Raw genomic sequence first — 22,296 nt, 5'->3', positions numbered from 1 at the left:
CGATTGTTTTACGCATGCCCCAAAACTTCATTGGCCTTTTTTGCTGGTCTCTCCCTTTGCACACTCTCGCCTGGTGTGCTCTCTGCTTGCAACTACTGCTTCCCAAGTTTCTCCTTCCCACCGACTATCTGTATTTCAGATTATTTCCCCCTGAGGTATTTATTAGCTGTATTTTCCCAAATTGAACCTCCATTTTATGTTTTGCCCTGTTATAGGCTGGAGAATGAGTCACTATTGCTTAAATGAATTAGGGTGGGTGAATTATTATTTTTTAGGACACAAACTCTTTTCTAAAAAAGAAAAGGAGTACTTGTGGCACCTTTACAGACTAACCAATTTATTTGAGCATAAGCTTTCAAGTACTCCTTTTCTTTTTGCGAATACAGACTAACACAGCTGCTACTCTGAAACTGGTTTCTGTTACTCACCCTGTTTCTTTCATATAGCTTTCCAAATTATTCACCTTTAGGGCTGAAATCTTCTGTTCTTGGTTTCTGCTTCAAGGTGAATTTTTGGAAAGCTCAAGCAAAGTGCTTTCAGTTATGGGATAGGATAAAATATTCTCTGTGGGAAGGAGAACATCCAAGATCCTTATACAGCTGAAGTATAAAAAGTAAAACTATATATGGGTAGTCCTTGGGGATTAAAATCCTAGCTGCTTGTAGGGTTGAGGCAAAGGAGAAATAATTTTTATAAGTAATTATAAACCATTTCTAAGCATACATGGTGTGAAGTTAAAATTGAAGCAAAGACTTTTGAATCTCAGCCCCCCGCCCTCCCTTGTGGCATCACGGCAAAATTCTGCCTTACTGGAGGCTTATGCAGGCACAGAAGCTGTAGTTGGGGCATTTTGTCTTTAAAAAAGTTTGCAAGTGTCTAATTGAAAACTCCTTAGCCCAAAAAGTGTCTTAACATTTGGAGCAAGAAAAAGTTGTGGGTGGCAAAAAATAATAATAATTCAGTCTTTGATGGGTGTGCAACCGTTCCTGCATTCTACAAATACAAGCTTTTACTTACAGGAAAATTGTGCCATTCTGTTGCAGAGATGCAGCTCTTCCCAGCGGCAACTGATGTGATGTAGTTTTATTAACCCAGTTTGACAGTGTGGCCAAAATTAGGAGCAACAAAAATGGGGCCTTAATCCCTGTCGTCTTTCCATATACACTTTGTTAGTTTAGTGTTTAAATACAGAAAATTCTCCAATCCCCTTTTCTTGGGAAAAACAAACCTTTTAAAAAAAAAATGCAAATTTCTTAATGCAATATTAAGTTGGTCAATTCTTAGGTAATTTCTACATTCTCGATAATTGTGATTTTAAGGTTTTTACAGCAATATTAAGTTGGCTTTATTGCACATGTGCTTTTAGTGTAAAACAGAATTAGTAAATACTGTATTACAGAAGCTTAATTGTTGCTGTTGAAATATTGACATTTCCTGATATTTGTGATTTTTAACTCTGCTATATTAGATGTATCAACACTGTATGTAAAGTACCTGCCCAGTCATATGCACCCTTTGCTCTCCCAAATTCAGTGAAGGGCAATCTGTATTTACTTTTTGTAATGAGTACTTAATAGTTGCAATAATGAAAGAAATTCAGTGCACTCAGACTTGTGGGGTCACTCTCATTCATTATCTTAGGGCTAGTCTACACTGGCAACGCTAAAGCGCTTTAATGTGCCTGTGTGGTCCCAGCGCAGTGCTGGGAGAAAGCTCTCCTGGCGCAGTACTAGTGCACTGTCTACACTGGCGCTTTACAGTGCTGAAACTGGCTGCACTCAGGGGGTGTGTTTTCACACCCCTCAGCGTGAAAGTTGCAGTGCTGTAAATTGCTAGTGTAGACACGCCCTTACTTTGCATCAGCAGTAGTAATTCAAGGATCTCAAGGTACTGTACAAAATCTTCATTCCTGTTTTACAGATGAGGAAACTGAGGTCCATGAGTGCTGGGTGGTGGTAGTGGCCTGAGACGTACAGGAGGTCAGACTAAATGATTTGACCGTCCTTCATTGCCTTAAACGCTGACTCTCTGAAGTGACTTGCCTGAGGTGTCGCTTCATGTCAATAGCAGAGCTGGATATAATTCTTGGGTCTCCTTACTCCTCCCCTGCTTCAACCACTCAAACGTTTTGCCTTATAACAAGTGTTTAACATGGGGTTGTACTTGGTTGATTACTTTCTACTTATGTAATTTTACTGTCTGCCTAGTATTTTATAAAAGGTCAATGAACATAATTGATTCTGCCATTTTTATGAATATCTGTGGAACAGATGACTGACTATTTAGATGCTTATTTTATTACATTCAGTTGTTCCTTTTCTCTTTCAGCCGAGTGGTTTTACCATGCTCAGTGCAAGAGGTATGTACTCTCTACCTTTCTAGTTGGGCTTTGTGGTCTTATTTTAAAAACTGATTAGCCTGGATCCAAATGTCGGTTCGGTGCTGTGCGTCCACTAGTCTACCAGATGTGAGATACTGTCCCATCAGTGAGGCAGAACAAACTTGTCTCAGCTCAGTGAACTTCAAAGCAGACAAATGACTACAGGTCAAGAAACTTTAGCCGCTTCCAAGCCAATCCAGTGCTTATGATCAAGAAAAGGAAATTGTAAATCTCTTCATTGCTGCAGAAACTTCCTGCTGATGAGGCATTGTGTGACTCCAGCTAATATATTTCTGTCTCCCATAAAACAGGGATAGGGACACTCTTTAAGTGTCTGAAACTGAGGATTTAAATGGCACTGAAATGCACTTAAGTAAAACTCACTCCCCCAAGTTGAACAGAAAACTTCCTGTTCTAAGGGGAAATGCAGCCTCTTTCGTTTACCTTCTGGTAGCTAGTTCCATCCACCTAAATAGCTTTCTCCAAAGAAAGCTGTGTTATATACATGTGTAGTGACTTTTTGAATAACTGTGTGCATGTTAAAGCTGCAACACTGGAAATAAAACTAATCATTTCACAATTTTACTAAACTAAAAACACTTAAATAGCCATACTTGCATGTCTTTTGCCAGAACAGAAATAGTGTTTCGTAGTTCTCTTGGGTATCATGGAAAATTAATAGCACAAAGAATAAAATTCTTGATCTGTCTAGTGAGGCCCAAGATTGTATGCTGTTGTATTAATGTGGAACAAAACAAATAGATCACAGAGCCTGTTTTCATGATCCATTAGACATATTTTTCCAATATTTTGTCATTCTCTAGTGTGCACTTTCCTTATACTAAAGTGTCAGTTTACTTGCATGTAATTATGTCCATACAAAGTTCTCTGGTCAAATTGAAGTATCTAAATTCTGACACACTAAACAGTTTTCCTCTGTCCCATTTTAACGTTGAAATTTTTTGTATCTCTTAATTTCAGTATCAAGTTGGGCAACTTTACTCTGTGGCAGAAGCTAGTAAAAATGAAACAGGAGGTGGTGAAGGAATTCAAGTCTTAAAGAATGAGCCTTATGAAAAGGATAGTGAAAAGGGACAGTATACCCACAAAATCTATCACTTAAAGAGGTAAGGGATCTATTTGGGTTCTTTCTGTGGGGGAATTACTGACCCATGATTTCCCAGCTCCTATTTTTATTATGTAAAAGTACAGTACACTTCAGTCTTGTCCAGGAAATATTTAGAGCCAGTTTGGAATTTTATGAAGGGTAATGGGGAAGAAGAAGAGCACACCATAAAATGGGTCTGGACATAAAAAAAAAGTAAGTTTTAGGCACTTGATTCAGAGGAGACTTTTCTGCTGTTTTATACAGCTCATCAAATTGCTGATGTTAAATACATGAGTTTTCCCAAAGCTTGTGATACTTCGGCCTGTGCTTTGGTTAGTGAAGAAATTCATGGCAGCAGGATATCGCCACTAACATATATTTTTGACAAGACTTGACTTGATGCCTTTCCCTGTGCGTTGTGAGCACTACCTCAGCCAGGCTACAGGTCCCTGGACTGTTCCTGAAATTGGGCCATATTTGTTGCCAGTGAGCTATGTTTTGTTCTTTTTACAATTATGGAAGAGGAGTTCCTCTGAGGTCATTTTCTTGCTTACTCTTTTGACACATGCACCAGTGTGATGTGTCTAGTATAAAAAGTGGTTTAATATCTTGGCTACAATTGTCTTCCACTTCTACTCTTGAATGGGAAATGTTCATTAATATTTGCCTATTAAAGTTGTTGCTGGAATCTTGCTACAGCTACTGGGACCCCTGATCTATTTTGATCTTGTCAATACTGTAAACAGACTGTCCAGTGGACCAAAGAGTACAGTTCTGTATCTATTACGGTTTTCTCTGAGGGCTTAAATGATATAGAACAGAAGATTGTAGTTAAGACCTAGAAAAAATTGACTAACAAGAAATGGATTGTTGAACAGAACCTCCTTCTAGTTTTCTGAGATTGGTAATGTCAAAGTCGTCAAAGTTAGGAATATAACTTTCTGACCTAAGAAATTCCTCCTTGGTTGTCTTTCATTTTCCTTACCTAAAGTGGATATGGGATTCAACTAATCCCATGTTTTGTGCTAGTGTTTAATTTGGTAGGTGTATGCAGTACAAATTGGTAATGGAGATGTGCCAGGGCTTCATTTTGTCAGGAAGCTGTACTTGTTCTACTTCAGTTTTAAAATTAAGATACTGGTAGTTAAGTGTGTTGTAGCTAGTAGAAATTGACTTGTGCGGAGTTTGCTCACCAAAGTTTGAGGAGTGAAGCCCTCCTCCCTTATTTTCTGTTGGACTACTCAGCATGATAGTCACCGGTGTTGTTTTGCATGGCTTACTATATCTAGTTTACCATTTTACAAGAAATCAGAATTTTCAGCTCTCTTGTAATTGTTTAAACTGCTTTTCTTTTGTTCCTGCAAAAAATTATGAACATGAGCCTCCCAGCTGGCCTGTCATATTTCTAGAGCCCCTGTCACAATAGTATTTTGGAACTAAGTGATTTAGAGATGTGTATTAAATAAGAAGTCTTAACTTGGGTCATTAGAGTATGACTTGTTTATAGACTGCTTTTAATGTGGGGTTTCTTACAGCTTTCCAGTTAGTTTACTGAGCTCACATGTTCTAAGAATAGGAATTACCTTGTTTAAAAGAGATCTGGAACTCAGTAACGTTTCACTTTTTGATCTGGTTCTCTCAGAATATATCATTCCTGGGGAATTCTGCGCCGCTGTGCAATGCAGAATTTAGCGGAATTCCCTGTTTACCCTGCAGAATTTCTGGCTGCCACTAGGGGCCGCTGGACTCTGCGGAGCCCAGCTCAAAGTGAGCAGATCGCCCAGCCTGGGAGGGCTGGAGGCTGCATGCTCTGCTTGATCCTCATTCTCCCAGGATGGGAGAGGGCCTGGGAGAATCAACCAGCTTTGGCAAAGGGTGAGGGAGGGCAGGGCTGTATCACAACACATCCCGTAAAGGCTCTGGGTGTGCTGGTACCTGGGGGCTGCCCTGCTGCTGGGCTCTGTGGGGAGGGAGGTGCTGGTGTCTGGGGCGGTGCCTTGCGGCTGATCTCTGCGGGCCCAACACAGCCCCCTCGAGCACTCCCAGCTGGGACTGGGTTGTTAACTGGGGGAATCTTTTTTGCTGTTGTCTGTATTGTTGACATACTTGTTGACAGGTATTTTGAAATAAATAACCAAAATAATTGAAACTGGAGTGATTATATTGTGGTATTTGGACAAATAAAATATGCAGAATTTTGAAGAATTTTAAAATATTGTGTACAGAGTTTTTGGTTTTTGGTTTTTTCTTTATTTTTTGATGCAGAGTTTTTAATTTTTTGTTGCAAAATTCCCCCGGGAGTATAATATATAATAGCCACTTTCTGTGATACATGAGGATGTAATTCCTATGTTTAAACTTCAGTATTTTACATACTTAAAACTAGAGCTGGTTGAGCAAAACTCCAATAATTTAGCTAACTCTATTCCATCAATTCATGAAGAAATTATTCATGAATAACTTCTTCTGTTTGACAAACTCCTTAAAAAGTGAAAAACCCAAAGGCACTTTTGCAAGTGCGCACACATTCATTAAATTAAATGTAGAGTTAGGTATGTCCTAGTGCATATTAATCTCTGGATGGGAATATCCCTTAGACAGGAAGGTATATTATATTTGAAGGACTGTAGTCTAAATGGAAAGGGGAAAGGCAAACTGAAGGCACAGGAACAATAGACAAACTAGGGTGAGGCAATAACAGCAGGGAAGGCTGCAGATCTCCTTGTCAGACCTGGGCACAATGCAGAGATTACACTGCTGGATGTTGTTGAAGGTCTCCTGGCAATGAATGAAGATCCACTGTCCATTGCAGATATTTTCTATCGTTGGTTTTCAATACCATTGATTATGAGGTGTTGCTGACTTGCATGCAGAGGGAGTGTATGTGACTTCTCTCAGGTTGCTGACCATTCCCAAGGGAGGAGGATGAATCCTTGTTCATCATCCCCAAGAGTGCTCCCATGTGGAATCAAACAGATTTCAATTTTATCTCCCTGCCAGTTCAAGACCTACATGGAATCAGTGGTGGGGGAGGGGTGTTAATGAGGGGTATTTCAATATGTTGTGTGCTTTCTCATTTGACCCAGCCGGTGCTGTCCAATGCCTGATTCAGTGTCTGTGGGAGACTGAGGTGACAGCAAAATGAGATGTCACTCCCAGCAGAGAGCCAGAGCAGGAACCCCTTTGGTTTAAAAGAGGGAGCTGCTCACAGGGTCCTGAAGTGGTGAATGCATTTCTTAAATAGCCAGATTTGTTGTTCTCCAGCTTGTGCTACCTAGGCATTTGCGGAAGGAGGGGTATGATAAGAGCTAATGTTTATGGTAAAGGTGGGGAGTGGTGACTATTTGTCAAATTTTAATTCAGTCTTTGATTTGTTATTTTTCTAGTGTGGAGTGAGGAGCAGCTACTGGTCCAGTCTTTTTATGTGGCTTTTGTGTTTGTCAATGGTGCATAGAGCTTGGGATGTGTGTATCTTTTGTATATAAATCAAATAAATGTTGTTCGGCTGGCTCACGTCTGATCCTTAGGTGGAAGAGTGTGGTACAGGCACTATTCAGTGTAAATTATACATCAACTGAAGTTACCCAAATGTTAGGATAGCCAGATCTTCACGTCTCTGCTAATTAGATTTCAGAGTGGTAGCCGTGTTAGTGTGTGTCAGCAAAAAGAACGAGGAGTACTTTGTGGCACCTTAGAGACGAACAAATTTATTTGGGCATAAGCTTTTGTGGGCTAAAACCCATTTCATCAGATGGGTTTTAGCCCACAAAAGCTTATGCCCAAATAAATGTTAGTCTCTAAGGTGCTACAAAGTACTCCTCGTTCTTTTTTCTGCTAATTAGAATAATTTGGTCATAAAGTTTAGTAAGTAATACCTTATCTATTCACTTTAAATACTGAAATCTCATGTTTGCTATCAATCAGTGTTTTCCTATTCAAGATTAAACTTGCTCATGTCAGATAATTTTTTTTTTATTGCCAAACAGAGATTCCAGCTTGGCAGCATGAGCCAAAACATGAGCTGATCTGTTGGAGCTTAACTACAAGCATATGGAAAATTATATCTGGAATTTGATGTACAGGGTTGCTGTGGCTACTGTGAAGTTGTTAAAATATTTTTGTTGGGTTGGCTCTGGCTGACCCATTTAAATCTGTTTCAAGCATTAAGGTTGAATATTTGAAAATAATACATTATTTTGCCATTTTTTCTGGATCTCTCCATGTGGTCAGTCACCAGTGGTACCTATTGAAGTGTGAACTCACTAACTCTACAATCATGCTGAAGAGGTGATCTTTACTTACCAGCCATTCTTTAGGGAAAAGATGACTTTTCCATTCCATTTGAGGTAGAAAGAACCTTGAATGATTGTCCTGAGTGGACTTCAGCATGGGTTGCTGGCCTTGTTCTTAGCCCCTTCATTCTTTTCTCCAGGTAGCCCCACTGACTTTTCAGCTTGCTTTCTTGATCTAACAGGGCATGGGAAACTGAAAATATTCTCCATTTAAAGGGAATCTGTTCAGGAACTGGGTATCATCAAACACTAGAGGTAGTGAAATAAGGAATTAAAGCAGGCCATAGAAATAAATTACTGCTTAAGATGGCACTTGAACCTTTCTCCTCAAGAAATCAGATAAAATCCTAACTTGAGTTGCAAGAGGTAGCAATCTAACCACATAGCAGATAACATGGCATTTGTGAGTAATAATTATGTGGGATCAGTTGGTGTGAAAAGGAACAACTAATTCCTGGAAGGTTGTTGCAGGCCATTCTTTAAGTGCATGGGCAGAGCTGAGTGCAGATGTCTGTACTATAACTACCTTAAGTCTGTACCACTGATTACAATTTTATAAGCTACAAACTCGCAGTCTTCAAAAAAAGAAATAAACGTTTTAGTGTTGGAGCTACTTCTGATCCATTATGGATAATGAGAACCACAACTGTAGATAGAATCTCTCCTGTTTCAGGGCATAAACCAATCACCAGTTGCCTGGGGTTCAGAAAAACTTATCTTTATGGGGTTTCTGTACTTTACTCTGAAGCATCTGGTCTGACCACTCTTGGGGAGAGAATTCTGGATTAGGTGGGCCTTAGGTTTATTCAGGCCTGACAATTCCTGTACTAAGAATCAAAATTTACTTAAGACATAACTGGGATAATTTAATTGATTCCTATCCAGGTTCTAGATCAGAGCTAACTGAGCTACATGACTTCATCCATGTCATGCTGCTAGAGAGATCAACAAACCAGCACCTTAGAGCAGAGTTTCTTTAGAGAATGGTGTTTACGGTAGTTGAAGAGAAAGGAAAGCTAAACTAAATTTATGATTGAGATCATGCTGCTGAAAATGTTTAATTGACTCCATTACTTTGGGAATGGGAACATTATTGCAGTTCATACAAATTAAACTGATTGCTTGTGCATCATTTTTAATATGCTTGGGTAAAAAAATGTGCCTTTTCAATTAGATTGCTAGCAATCATTGTGGAATCTCATTCAGTTGGCAGAGCTGTAACAAACTACACTATTTTGCTCTTCACAGTAAAGTTCCTGCGTTTGTAAGGATGATTGCTCCAGAAGGCTCCTTGGTATTCCATGAAAAGGCTTGGAATGCATATCCATATTGTAGAACAAGTAAGCTTGCTCTGAATTGATTCTTACCTTTTTGCCATACTGCATAGAGATGCTATCAAGTGGTTTAGGCCCCAAAGTTTTGTAATTGGGTGGAAAATACCTTACAGGTCACTTTTTGGCAAACCTACTCTGGCTGAGCTATGCAGCCATGAAAGACAACAAAAGTTACCAGCAGATTCTAGTCCAAGACATAATTGTGTGCTAGTGCATGATGTCTCCAGTACCAGACTAAAGAGTCTGACTACTGTCTCTTTCCAAATCCAGGATAAAACTTGTTAGGAAAGAGACATAATTTACAGTCCCTAAAAGCTTCTGCAAAGGATGAATGTAAAGGTTAAAAATGACAATTGTAGATAGCAATCAAAGTTCCTTTGATCTGATGCACTATTCATGTTTACTGTCCAGAAAACGCTTTCCTCTTTAGAGGAGGAAGTTGCGTAAAGGAGATGCATTCACCATATTTGATTTCTTTAAATTCCAAGAATCCTGTCCCTTTTTTTATTTTTTGGCCCATCTTGTGTCAGTGTTTAAAATACCTTAAAGCATACTTCATCTTTAACATTAACAAATTGTTTCACAGAAGTATGCTGATGAATGGTTTTATTGTGGGGTTATCTTATTGAACAAGGGGTTTTTAATGAGCAATTGTTATACCTTCTGTATATAACTCAATCTATATTACAGATTGCTTTAGAGTTAAGACTTTTTTGTGACAGTCCTGTTGCACATATTAACACTATTTTGAATGCCTTCTTTTCCTTTTCGTTGCATGTCCCTCTGGCTTTCAGTTGTGACGGTGAGTACCTGGATTATTATTTGTTTATGAAATGTGTTTTAATGTGGCTCTTGGTTATTAAAGTTATAACTGACTTTCTGATGCTGCATATCTGCCAATCCAGACTCTGGTTTACTGATTAGGTAAGAGTCCACCAGTCAGAAATCAGAATTTTCAGATCCTATACTTGCCACTACTTCTCTTCCTTTATTCTCTTGTTCTACTCTCATCACTCACTCTGCTCTTCATAATTCCTGATATTGGAACAGTACACCACAGCTAAATGATTTAATAGCTGTGAATATACAGTTTAAAATGGCAAGAGTTCCACAGGAAGCTATCCAGGAAAGGGAAGAAAGTGCCTTGGGGTCTACTTTCCTCCAGCTTAGCATAGCAGACTAGCTTTGCCCTATTGCATCAAACACTCTCCAGGCAATTATGGCAGGGTCTGGGCATGTGACCTGTTTGAAATTGATAGCCAATGTCTCTGGAGGAGCTTTCTTTCTACCAGAAAGTGGTAAGTACTCTCAAGGATAGTCAGAGGGATGCAGGCTTTCTCTAGTTCAGTGGTCCTTTTGTGAAGGCTGGTGCTAAGGAATGCCGATTGTGTGTCCAAAATGCAAGTACATAACCTCTTCCTGAAGCTGAAGTGAAAAAACCACCCAGCCTAAAACATCCCCCAGCAATCCCTCATAGGAAGCTTTAGTTTTCACCATAGTCTTTGAGAAGGGTAAAACCTCCAATAATGCCTGAATCAGCATATAGAGAGTTACCTGAGCTATGATACTCTGTTCCCTGCATAAGGCCAAATTAGCCATACTGTACTCGTGCATCTCCTCTTGTTGGATTCACTCACTGAATTTAGAGGTGGAAAATACTTGGGTCTTTGAACTTCCAGGAGACAGAATACTGAATTAGATGGAGCACAAGTCTAGTCTGGAGTGGCAGTTCTTGCTGTGGTTCCACCCCAGAGCCAGCTGCTGAATTTTCCTGCTGAATGTCCTGCTTGGAATCATTCAAGTTGAGTGCAGCTGTAGAAAGGGAAAAGATTAGCACTTCCTCATTTGATTTATTGTGTAGTGCCCAAGAACTCGGAAGTCTCTTCTGTAGATATAGACAAGAAATGCTCAAAACAGTGTCATTGCACTGAGCGAAGTTAGTATCCAAAGTGGTAATGGTTTAATGAAACGGACACACAACTGCTATCATAATTTAATGGGAATTTGTGTAACCTCCTGCATCACTTTGAAAATTTGGGCCAAATTTGGCAATGCAGTAAAGTGAATTTTAAATGAATGTTAGATTTCTATAAATGAGCAACTTCCTTTGTGACTCTAGTTTGGCCCATCCTGCAGCATTATAAACCAGTGTGTTAAAGCTGGATTAGTCAGAGTAAGAATGACACCAGTGGGTATTTAAACATTAAGCTAATATCAAACAAAAAAGCCCTTCTCATTGTTAAAAACTGTTGTAATGTGTAAATCAGTTTTTGGTCTCTTTTATAGTATATAGCCACTGTAGCTTGAAATTAGTCAATTGACCCTGGGATGCTTGGCAGAAATACACCCTGCCAGCATCTGCAAATATAATGGATCCTGCCTACAGAGATAACACTGATACTGTCAGAACTCACAGCCCAACCTTTCCTCCACATGGAGAGCTAAAATGTTTGTAAAACATTGAGGTGAGGGCATCCTATCATCCCTGGAGCAGATGATGGGTAATCCAGCATGGAGTGAGTTAAGCTTTCTGTTACAGAGAAGGGCTGGGAAGTTGGGAATGCTTTGAGGGACCAAGCATTCTCATTGGCAAGCTCACATTAACTCAAGCTCCACTTCTATAGTCCTTTTATGTATGCCATGACAACAGTTCATAGTTCTTTGTGAAACTGACATCCAAGGTAATAGCTGTAATGTAAAAAGTGTTTTTCCCTGACAAATGAAACTCCTTCATTTGCCACACTTTTTTCAGTCTTACCAGTAGGCAGTTAATCTGAAAAGTCAGCTCTTTTGAGGCAGTATGATGAAGGATCACAGGTCAAATTTATAGGGTTCCTTGACTGTGGGAATAGCTGGGTAATAAGACTGGCTCATGTGCAAAAATTCCTATTCCTGATTGGTGAATGGGCTAACCCAGAATCTGGATTGGTATCACTTAATGACTTAAATTTGAAACTAGTGCTTGTCATAATGGTAAGTGTCTCTCCAAAGACTAACTGTTTTTTAGTTTTTGTAAAGTGCCTTGCCTCCTTTCTAATATTTTTATTAGTTGGAAGTAATGTTAAATTGCTTGACCTGCTCTCTGTCAAGCAGATTTCATTTCTGAATCTGAATTTATTGTGGAATCACCACTGTGGACATTCTGTGAAAACAGCTCAGCTCTCACTAGAGACCAGCTATTCAAGGAGTTGCAGATGGGGCTGTAAATCAAGTTTAGCTTGACCAATCGCAGTATGTGTGCACACATACATGCATGCAAGTGCATGCTTTCACTTTGTATCAATAACTGCTTTCCTTGCTACTCGAGGGGGGCGGAGGAGGGTGTGGAAATTTGTCTGTTAGGTGGAGTTTCATGATTAGGCTGATTCTTGCTTGTATATTTATACCTGCCACTGGAAATTTGCACTACATCATCTGACGAAGTGGACATTCACCCATGAAAGCCTATGCTCCAATACGTCTGTTAGTCTATAAGGTGCCACAGGACTATTTGCCATGATTAGCTTTGTTACGTTAAATTTCATGTTCCCTGGATTTTAGCATTAACTCACGGAATATTAAAAAAAAAATAAAATTGAAAATTCTTTTGGGACATTTCCTACATTTTTAGTACTACAGGAAAGACCCCACAGCAGAATAGTATTTTTGCATGGGACCTTTTGTTAAGACGTCTGTCATAGTCAGTCTTAATAAATAAAATCCTGACTTTAGAAGAAATAGAAAACTTGCTGTGACATGGGGTGGGGGATACTGAAACCACTTGGAAGAGTCCAACTGAAGTGTTTACAAATTCTCCATATTTGTATGGGTAGGTGTCCTGGGTATCTAGATTTACCAAATGGCCATCGTTCAAGTTACTGCTTATGCTCTAACCAATATTTCAGGTTGAGGTGTAGGGCATCTAAACTTGTCTGTTTCCATGTGCAGTATTGAGGCCTCTATTTCTGTTCCTATCAGAGTTAAAATCGGAAGCAAAGTTGCTAGTCAAGGCCTACAGTGCCTCCTCTGGTGGAGAAATGAAGTTGTTAAATGTAAGATTTAAAAGGGGAAAAAATAGTCACCCTTCTGCTGCTTGGTTTTGTTTTTTACAGAATGAATATATGAAAGATGACTTCTTCATAAAAATCGAGACCTGGCATAAACCAGACTTGGGGACATCAGAAAATGTAAGTCAGGGTCCAGTAGTAACCCAGCATTTGCCATACTTACTGCACACATTGAACCTGATGGACCAATATCCCTTTTCTGGCTGTGGCCAATAGTTGATGCTTAAAGGAAGGCAGCCTCACTCCAATAAATAATAACTACTCCTCTAAACCAATGAAGCTATTTCTCCTACAGGCGTGGAAGGAAGAGGTTAGAGAAAGGGAGATGGTTTTTATTTATTTTCAAAGCTTAAGAGATCTTCAGATCATTCAGTGAATGGGAATTGTGTAACTACCCTAGATATAGCTCCTGAACACTTGTTCAAGGAAACTTCTTATCCTGGATGTCTCCTATCCCAGCGGCTCCAGCAAGGGTTTTAAATGAATCGTACTGGTCACTTTGAAAGCACACACTCAGTCCTCTTTGTTCAAGCATTTTATTAATGTTTCATATTGAAATTCCTTTTTTCAGCTAATTTTCTGTCTGGAAATATCCTGGATTGGTCCCTCTCAGTGTAGCTGGTTCAGTGCCAGTACGGTGGTGCGTGATTTGGGCTGTCCCCTTTCTCTTCTCTAATGAAAGAGTAACCAGATACTAATGGTGGGCCCCTATACAAATATAATTGTCCATTTTCAGTGTTTGGATGACTTGCCTGGACCCTTGTTTTTCACGCAGGCTAGAAACCTGCGGAGGGGATGACTTCTAGTGAAAATAGAAAGTAAAAAGTGTTCCCAGACAATTCTGCTTGTACTTAATCTGAAGTGTATCTATGGCTAACAGTTATATGTATATGACACATGCTATGTATCTGGGCCCTTTGGTTTGCATTAGGTCATGTCTTTCGAGAGAGAAATTTTAATGGATACATTTCAAAACAGTATATGGCTAACAAACTTCAAAATGTGCTGGGGTCTCTAATGAAGTCATTTGACGTACGGCAGGTTACTAATAACTGGATCACTTGCATTTCAGAGCTTTATGTGAAAGTTGCTCACTAAAACATCTGCCTAGCCTATTGAATGTGTAATGATTCTAATTACAGTGTTTGTCTTTATCTGTAAAGAAAGTGACAGAATACAATTTAGTCTTAAAACCAAGCTCCTCTGAAAGCACAGAACTGAAGGTTTAATAAAGCTACCACTAGCTTCAGAATCACTTAATTAAATAAATGGTAACTTCGGAGTGTATTCCCCAGATGATTCTAAGAAAACTGTTCATCTCTGTAGAACTCAGAAAAATCTGCGTAATACAGAACTAATGCAGTACTGCAATAAGGCGACACAGGGTAAAGTCCCTTCTCCCCATTGCAGGTGCACAACTTGGATCCAAACACGTGGAAGAGTGTTGAAGTTGTCCATATTGACATTGCAGACCGAACTCAAGTAGAACCAGCAGTAAGTAGACACTGTGCTTATTGGGAGATGGTTGTCCTGTCATGCTAATTATTTTGGCCTAAATTTGCACCTTTAACATTGTTTTCCATTGATTGTAAATAAACTAATATAACCAATGTGTTTCATCCCACAGGTAAATATAAAATTGTTTTAAATAGAAGTATTAATCTAAATTAGGGGATGTCAAATGATTTAAAAAATTGTCATCACGAGATTAAAAAAATTAGTTGCAGTTTTATTTGCACTGTTAAACTGAATACCAATTTAAATTTATATTTTGATTTTTCTACCTTTTCAAATATACTGTTTTCAGTTACAACACAAATACAAAATGCACCATGTTCAGTTTTTATTTTGATTACAAATATTTGCATTGTAAAAAGATCAACAAAAGTAGTTGTATTTTTGAATTCACCTCATATAAGTACTGTAGTGCAATTTCTTTATCTTGAAAGCGCAACTTACAGAATTATTATTTTTTATGGGCTGTTAAATAATCACAGTGAACACATTATTTTTTTTTAAACCAGTGTTAATCACACACCTCTGTTTTGACCCTCTTCACTTACGGTACTTCATCACTTGGCGGACACTGGCACAGTTCTACTGTGTTCTCCTGATCTGGAGTGATTAAATATCAGAAAAAGCTAATGGAGCAAATCAGCAAAAGTTCAGGTCTTTTGAATGGGAAGTTTATTTATAAAAACTTCCGGATGGTTCTCTTAAATGGTTATCTGTAGCCATTGCAAGGCTGAATTCCAATACCATTGAAGTACTCTGAGTCTTCAGTACCACCTATGCGCTAAACATGCTTTCACCTCCAGTTCTTGTGCTCCAGGTAACCCACCGACTGCAAGTAAATCCCACCAGCCGCGACAGAGTACGCTTAAGAGTTTCAGGGTTGCTGCAATCTCATGGATCAAAGAAAGTACAACAGCTTAACCAATGGTATTGCAAAGTGGATAGCTATGGACTGTAGACCACTCATATTTTGTAAATGAGAGGGCTAAGAGGTGGTGTTCAAATTGCATCTTCCAATCAGTCATACACCCTGCCCTCCTGAGGAACCATTGCATCAGGGACACATGACCTATATCACAACGAAAAGACTACAAGTTTGGCGCTTCTGAAAAATGCACTAGCTATTTGCTTTGATTGATGATCACTGGACATCCTTGAGTGATCAGAGCTATCTTGGAGTCACGACACACCTGATTGATGCTGCATGGATACTATAGTCGTTTGCTTTAACAGTAATACATAAACCTGTGATTAATTGCAACTAATTTTTTAAATCTAGTTAGTTTTGCATTAATCGCTTGCATTAACGGCAATCTAATCTAAATGCTCAGTACTTTTAAATTTTGTGGGTACTTGCTAATCTATCAGGTTTGATTTTTATCAGCACATTGAGGGCAATGGATTTTTGGGAAACAGCTGACTTGATCAAACTGACTTGATCAACATTAGTGTGCTGGTTTCAGGGTGTGAGGCTGAAATTGAAACAGGAATTGAATCCAGCTCTTCTGCATGGCCTGGAACAGAGCTCTGACCTGGCTATCCCTTTTTGTCACTATTTTAGGAATATATTCTTAAATAGCCCTCCGTTGGGTTATGGCAGGTTCAAACAGGTCTGTCTTTGCTGCAGAAATCTCTGCTGGAGAATTGTTATTGCTTCTATCCTTTCCAACTTTATTGAACACTTCTGCCCTTCAGTGCAGCAATTATCACCAGATGGGCTGGTCTTTCATCTCTGCTAGCAGATAGATGGGCCAACTGTAGCTAGAGAAACACCGGTGTCATTTCTTCAGCTTCCCCTCTCCAGTTACTGCTTGGTTGCTGCTATTTATTATTTTGAAGCACGTATTATTTTGCCAAGCACCTCCCATGGTCCCTGCCCTGAGAACTTACAATCTAGTTTCAGATGAGATGCAATTCAGGGATAATGCAACAATGAAAATGGCAGTGCGTACACTTGTAAGGTTACGCAGTTATTTAGTGTAAGTGTGTGTAGTTTGGGTGTTGCAATACTGGAGGTGCTCAAGGAGCATAGAACTGGAAAGGACCTTCTGGGTTGTTGAGTCCAGTCTTCTGCTATTGCTGGCAACCCTGTCATATAATGTTCATAAACTTAGAAATCTCCATCTTAAAACTAGTTAGGTGTTTCGCTCTCGCTACTCCTATTGGGAGGCTGTTCCTGAACCTCACTCCTCTGATGGTTAGAAACAATCTTCTAATTTGCAGCCTGGCTATAGGCCTGGCAAGCTAACTTGGGAATGGCAGTGCTTGTGTGAGGGGCGGTGAGTGACCAACTAGTGGAAATGATTGCAGAAGTATTAAATGTCCACTCAATGTGAAGCAGGAGTTAAAAAATCAAACAATGTTGGGAATCCTTAAGAAAGGGAGAGATAATAAGACAGAAAATATGTTGCCTCTCTATAAATCCATGGTATGCCCACATTTTGAATACTGTGTGCAGATGTGGTCGCCCCATCTCAAAAAAGATCTATTGGAACTGGAAAAGGTTCAGAAAAGGGCAACAAAAATGATTAGGGGTATGGAACGGCTTCCATATGAGGAGCGATTAATAAGACTGGGACTTTTCAGCTTGGAAAAGAGACGACTAAAGTGGGAATATGATTGAAGTCTATAAAATCATGACTGGTGTGGAGAAAGTAAATAAGGAAATGTTGTTTGTTCACTCCTCACAAGAACTAGGGGTCACCAAATGAAATTAATAGGCAGCAGGTTTAAAACAAAACAGGATCTGTGAAGGCCAAGACTGTAACGATTCAAAAAAGAACTAGATAAGTTCATGGAGGATAGGTCCATCAATGCCCATTAGCCAGGATGGGCAGGGATGGTGTCCCTAGCCTCTGTTTACCAGAAGCTGGGTATGGGCAACAGGGAAGGCATCACTTGATTACCTGTTCTGTTCCTTCCCTCTGGGGCACCTGGCATTGGCCACTGTCGGCAGACAGGATACTGGACTAGATGGACCTTTGGTTTGACCCAGTATGGCCGCTCTTACGGTCTTATGCATATAACCTTAGAAAAGATCAAGTGGCAGGTAAAAGTTGTGAATTTCCTATTCCAAGCCTGAAATTGTGGCAGACAATACCAGTGCTATCGTCTGTAAGAATGCTAGTTCTGACCACCGTATAGGTTTGTGTATAAATATATGAAGCTATGCTAATTTATTAGACTCCAAGGAAATGAGTAGTACATAAATCTTAGTGTAAATGCTGCTGTTTACTATATGCCCTTCATGCACCATTAGAGAATGGGCACTACTGTGCTTAGCTACAGTATCAATGCATTTTGTATTGAAGACTGACCAGGCAGCGTAGCTAAATATCTCTGCTCGGAACTCCTCTTCCTATCTGAGGCATTCTTTGCCTGGTTCCTTTGACTAGTCTGTGGAATGCTTTATGTCTTGAACTATATTGTGTTTTTTTAGTCACATTGGTTTTGGTTTTGTTGGAGTGTGGGGATAATGTAAGTGCCTTTCCTGTCTTTTTGTGTGGTATCTTACTGGTAGGCTGTGGAGAGGGCTTGCCGCTCTCCTGTCTGAGGAAAGTTATATATATATTTTTCCATTAATTCACAAATTTTTCTGAAAATAAGGTAATTACATCTGTAATTTTCTAGCAGTTTTTCTAAACTCCTTAAACTTTTGCCCTCCATACTAAATGAGTAAACTTTAGCCAAACTCTGTGTGCCAGTTCCTTTAGTTTCCAGCTATAATCAAAAGTATAACATATAAATATAAAAATAGTAAATTCCTTAAAGATTCTAATGGCATGCATATACTAACCCACACCCAAGTAAAAATGTATACAAATGACTCAGCAGACATCTGCTATTCTCTTAAGGTATACATTTAAACCTAGCCTCTCTTAATCATCTCCAGCACTTTGAGTAGCTTTTGTGATTTGTATACAAAAGTCACTTCCCAAGAGAGGATGAAGCATTAAAGCATAAGCAGAAGTGTCCATACAATTAACATGAGAAGAGGTTACATTTTTGGAAGTAATCAGAAGGAAAATGAGCATAGTGAAAACAATGAAATTGAAATCGGGTTTGTAGCTATTTCTGAGGAGATTACATCTGCCTTGTTCCAGACCATATTTGATTCCTATTTTGTTTCTAGAACAGCATCTGTGTTTTAGTAATATCATTTAGTACAGATCAGTAAACTTTCTAGCAATGGTGCACAAATACCTGAGGCGACAGAATTTCTATGGAGCATGTGGTACCATCCCTGTTCTCAGAGTGGTAGCCGTGTTAGTCTGTATCAGCAAAAACAATGAGTCCTTGTGGCACCTTAGAGACTAACAAATTTATTTGGGCGTAAGCTTTCGTGGCCTAAAACCCACTTCATCAGATGTATGGAGCGAAAAAAAACAGTAAACAGAATATATATTACAGCACATGAAAAGATGGGAGTTGACTTACCAAGTGTGGGGTCAGTGCTAACGAGCCAATTCAGTTAAGGTGGAAGTGGCCTATTCTCAACAGTTGACAAGAAGGTGTGAATACCAAGGGAGGGAAAATTGCACTAACGAGGCCAGTGCAATCAAGGTGGCCCATTTCCAACAGTTGATGAGAAGGTATGAGTATCAGCAGAGGGAAAATTACTTTTTGTAGTGTCCCATCCACTCCCAGTCTGTATTCAGGCCTAATTTGACGGCGTCTAGTTTGCAAATTAATTCCAGTTTTGCAGTTTCTCGTTGGAGTCTGTTTTTGAGATTTTTTTGTTGAATTGCCATTTTTAAGTCTGTAGTTGAGCGTCCAGGGAGGTTGAAGTGGTGTTCTACTAGTTTTTGAACATTACAATTCTTGATGTCTGATTTGTGTCCATTTATTCTTTTACGTAGAGACTGTCCAGTTTGGCCAATGTACATGGCAGAGGGGCATTGCTGGCACATGATGGCATGTATCACATTGGTAGATGTGCAGGTGAACAAGCCCCTGATGGTGTGGCTGATGTGGTTAGGTCCTATGATGATGTCCCTTGAATAGATATGCGGACAGAGTTAGCAACGGGGTTTGTTGCAGGGATTGGTTCGTGTTAGTGTTTTTGTTGTGTAGTGAGTATTTGCTTCAGGTTGGGGCTGTCTGTAAGTGAGGACTGGCCTGTCTCCCAAGGTCTCTGACAGTGAGGGATCGTCCTTCAGGATAGGTTGTAGATCTTTGATGTGCTGGAGAGGTTTTAGTTGGGGGCTGTAGGTGACGGCTAGTGGCGTTCTGTTACTTTCTTTGTTGGGCCTGTCCTGTAGTAGGTGACTTCTGCGTCTGTCAATCTGTTTCTTCACTTCGCTAGGTAGTTCTCACTAGAAATGTAGCTTGAACATTTGAAATAACTTTTTCTTAAAGTTGTTAAGAGGACTTTTAAAATATTCCCACTTGAGAATGGATACTTGTTTCTTCTGAAGGTAGAAGGGAGCTCTGCTCTGAGTACTCTAGTCATGGCATGTTGTGGAGCTAAAAAATTCATTTTCTGAGCTCAGAAGCTTGGGTGACACAACATCTGTTGTTCGAAGAGGCCTGGGAACTTCTTGTCTGGCTCACAAAAGTTGAGTCTACATTACAAAAACGATCGTAGCATACCCAGTGGCTTGTCAAGGGGTATAGACATTGTGCCTGAATGAAGGGGCGAGTGAGAGCCCTAGTTGTTCCAGACTGGCTCCAGATCCAGACCTTATCTTGTGAATCTCTCCAGTTCCAGCAGGCTTGGCTAAGTGAAGGCACTTGGTGCCAAGACTTCCCCGTGCAGACAGTGTGTTTAATCAAGAAGTGAATTGCAGAAGCTTGGAGAAAACGAGCTAATCCTATAATGTGCAGATGTTTCTTCACCAGTCCCATGAAGCCCGGCTGTCTACCTCTCTGAAGTGCCGTCACTCTAGAACACATTGGTTTTGAAGAGTATCTTATTTTAAAGATGTTTTTAAGTGCTTGCTCTTTTTAACAATGTTTTGTTTAACCACTGCTAGCCTGAGCCCCTGTGCTCGGACTCCATTGCTCCAGAAGAGATTTTGGGAGCTGTGATGTCCCCAAGTGATCCATCCTAAGGTGTGTTAGTGATTAGTAGCCAGGCAGCAGGGTATCATGGAATCTAACATTAACAGGTTAGTTTGGAAAAAACGCTGACTTTGTTTCAGCTCTCTGCTACTTGGGCATTCAGCACAGAGTGGTGGGATAACTAATGTTCCAAACACCCTTGCAGTTTGCTGTATTTTCTTGAAGAGCTGTTGTCTGAGATGGTTGTGCCTGTGGTCACCAAAGTTCTCTTGTCCCTTCAAGTGCCCAGTAATGGTGTAATGGAAAGGACTGAGGAAAACCTCACTCTTCGTGCCCAGGGTTTCTTCCCTGCTTTGCTTGACATTTCTCTTCTATTCCAGAAGACTGGGCTATGAACCGTGTTTGATTTTACAGAACCTGCAGAGATTTTCTCATTCTCTTGGAGCAAGGGTTGAAAGGATTAAATTGGTTTGCTGAGCTGATATCAAACGCCACATTTACCTTGTCTGCTGTGTACTACACCATGTAATTCTCTCAAACTTTAGCCTGCCTATAGGAAGGATTGTTATCTCCTGTGATGCTGACATCAGGTATTGGCTTTGAAAACTGAACAGCTTTAACATGCCTTCCATGATTTGGTCACCCCTTCTCAGTTCCGCCCTATGGACCCTAGGCTATTCACCTTATGGTACAAACCTGCCTGTCCTTGTGTTATTCCATGGGGCTCATAAAAACCATGGGGCTTGGGTCTAACTTGTTCTTCCCACTTCTTACTATACCATTTTTATCTCCTTCATCTATCCCTATCTCATGTCTTCTTCCAACTTGCCCTGCTTGCCTGAAATAACCTCCCTTTCCCCATCTGTCAGCTCATTTAAAATGTTTCTTAAAGACCATCTCTTCCATGAATCTGTCAACCTCTGAATGCTGCTCCCTTCTCTTCTGGTCTGCTTGTATTTCTTTTGCTAGTGCATTTACATTGTAAGTTAGCCTGTTACCTCAAATATGAGACTTAGAGAACAGGAGACAGAGCTAGCAGGACTGTTCCAGAAGAGATCTTAATGAAAAGATGAATCTTGCTAATTTATTGCTTAAATCTCAGCATTTTTACACTGAAGTGTAACACTCATTGCTTCAACCAGTCTTTCCAACATACCTCCACCAAAACACTCATGCACACACTCTTCCTGGAGAATGAGCAGAGTAGTGGTAAAAGCTTGTATATAGTTGTACCTCCCTGAAGCACCGTGGTGAGAGGGTAGGCAGTATAGCTGTAAAAAAATCTTCTTGGTACTGACCTGTTACTGTGTAGTGAGGCCTGTGCATTTGCAGTGCTGGATCAGTCAGATTGGATGGAAAGTCCTGGCATTCAGGCTCTGCCAACAATGGCCATGTAGCATGATGTGTCTGCTAACCAACAATGATGACGCTTAACAGTCTAAAGCTTAAAGGTAAAATTTAACACAAGGCTGAGGTGAGAACTTTGAGAGATTCTGTCCATCTGGGCTCTCAGTGCTGTGTCCGTTCATGTTCAGGTTTTCTTGAGAAAGTCATATGGAATCCTAACTAAAATACGAATGGTTCCATGTAAAACTGGCTTAAGGTAAGCCCAGGGATA

General features: G+C 39.9%; 1 protein-coding gene across 1 annotated transcript in view; it reads left to right on the top strand.

Moving 5' to 3' along the window:
* PITPNB (phosphatidylinositol transfer protein beta) overlaps positions 1–22,296 on the top strand; it is a 78,233-nt gene that overhangs the window by 5,781 nt on the left and 50,156 nt on the right. Inside the window, exons 2-7 of the mRNA XM_074972608.1 lie at positions 2,329–2,359; positions 3,362–3,507; positions 9,029–9,120; positions 9,909–9,916; positions 13,206–13,280; positions 14,571–14,654. Of these exons, the coding sequence (XP_074828709.1) occupies positions 2,329–2,359; positions 3,362–3,507; positions 9,029–9,120; positions 9,909–9,916; positions 13,206–13,280; positions 14,571–14,654 (436 nt within the window). The remainder of the gene's footprint in view (positions 1–2,328; positions 2,360–3,361; positions 3,508–9,028; positions 9,121–9,908; positions 9,917–13,205; positions 13,281–14,570; positions 14,655–22,296) is intronic.

The sequence above is a fragment of the Natator depressus genome, chromosome 15, assembly GCF_965152275.1.
Source record: "Natator depressus isolate rNatDep1 chromosome 15, rNatDep2.hap1, whole genome shotgun sequence".
In the NCBI taxonomy this organism is placed as follows: Eukaryota; Metazoa; Chordata; order Testudines; family Cheloniidae; genus Natator; species Natator depressus.
Note: the sequence above shows the minus strand (reverse complement) of the source record. Positions and strands in the feature narration are given on the sequence as shown.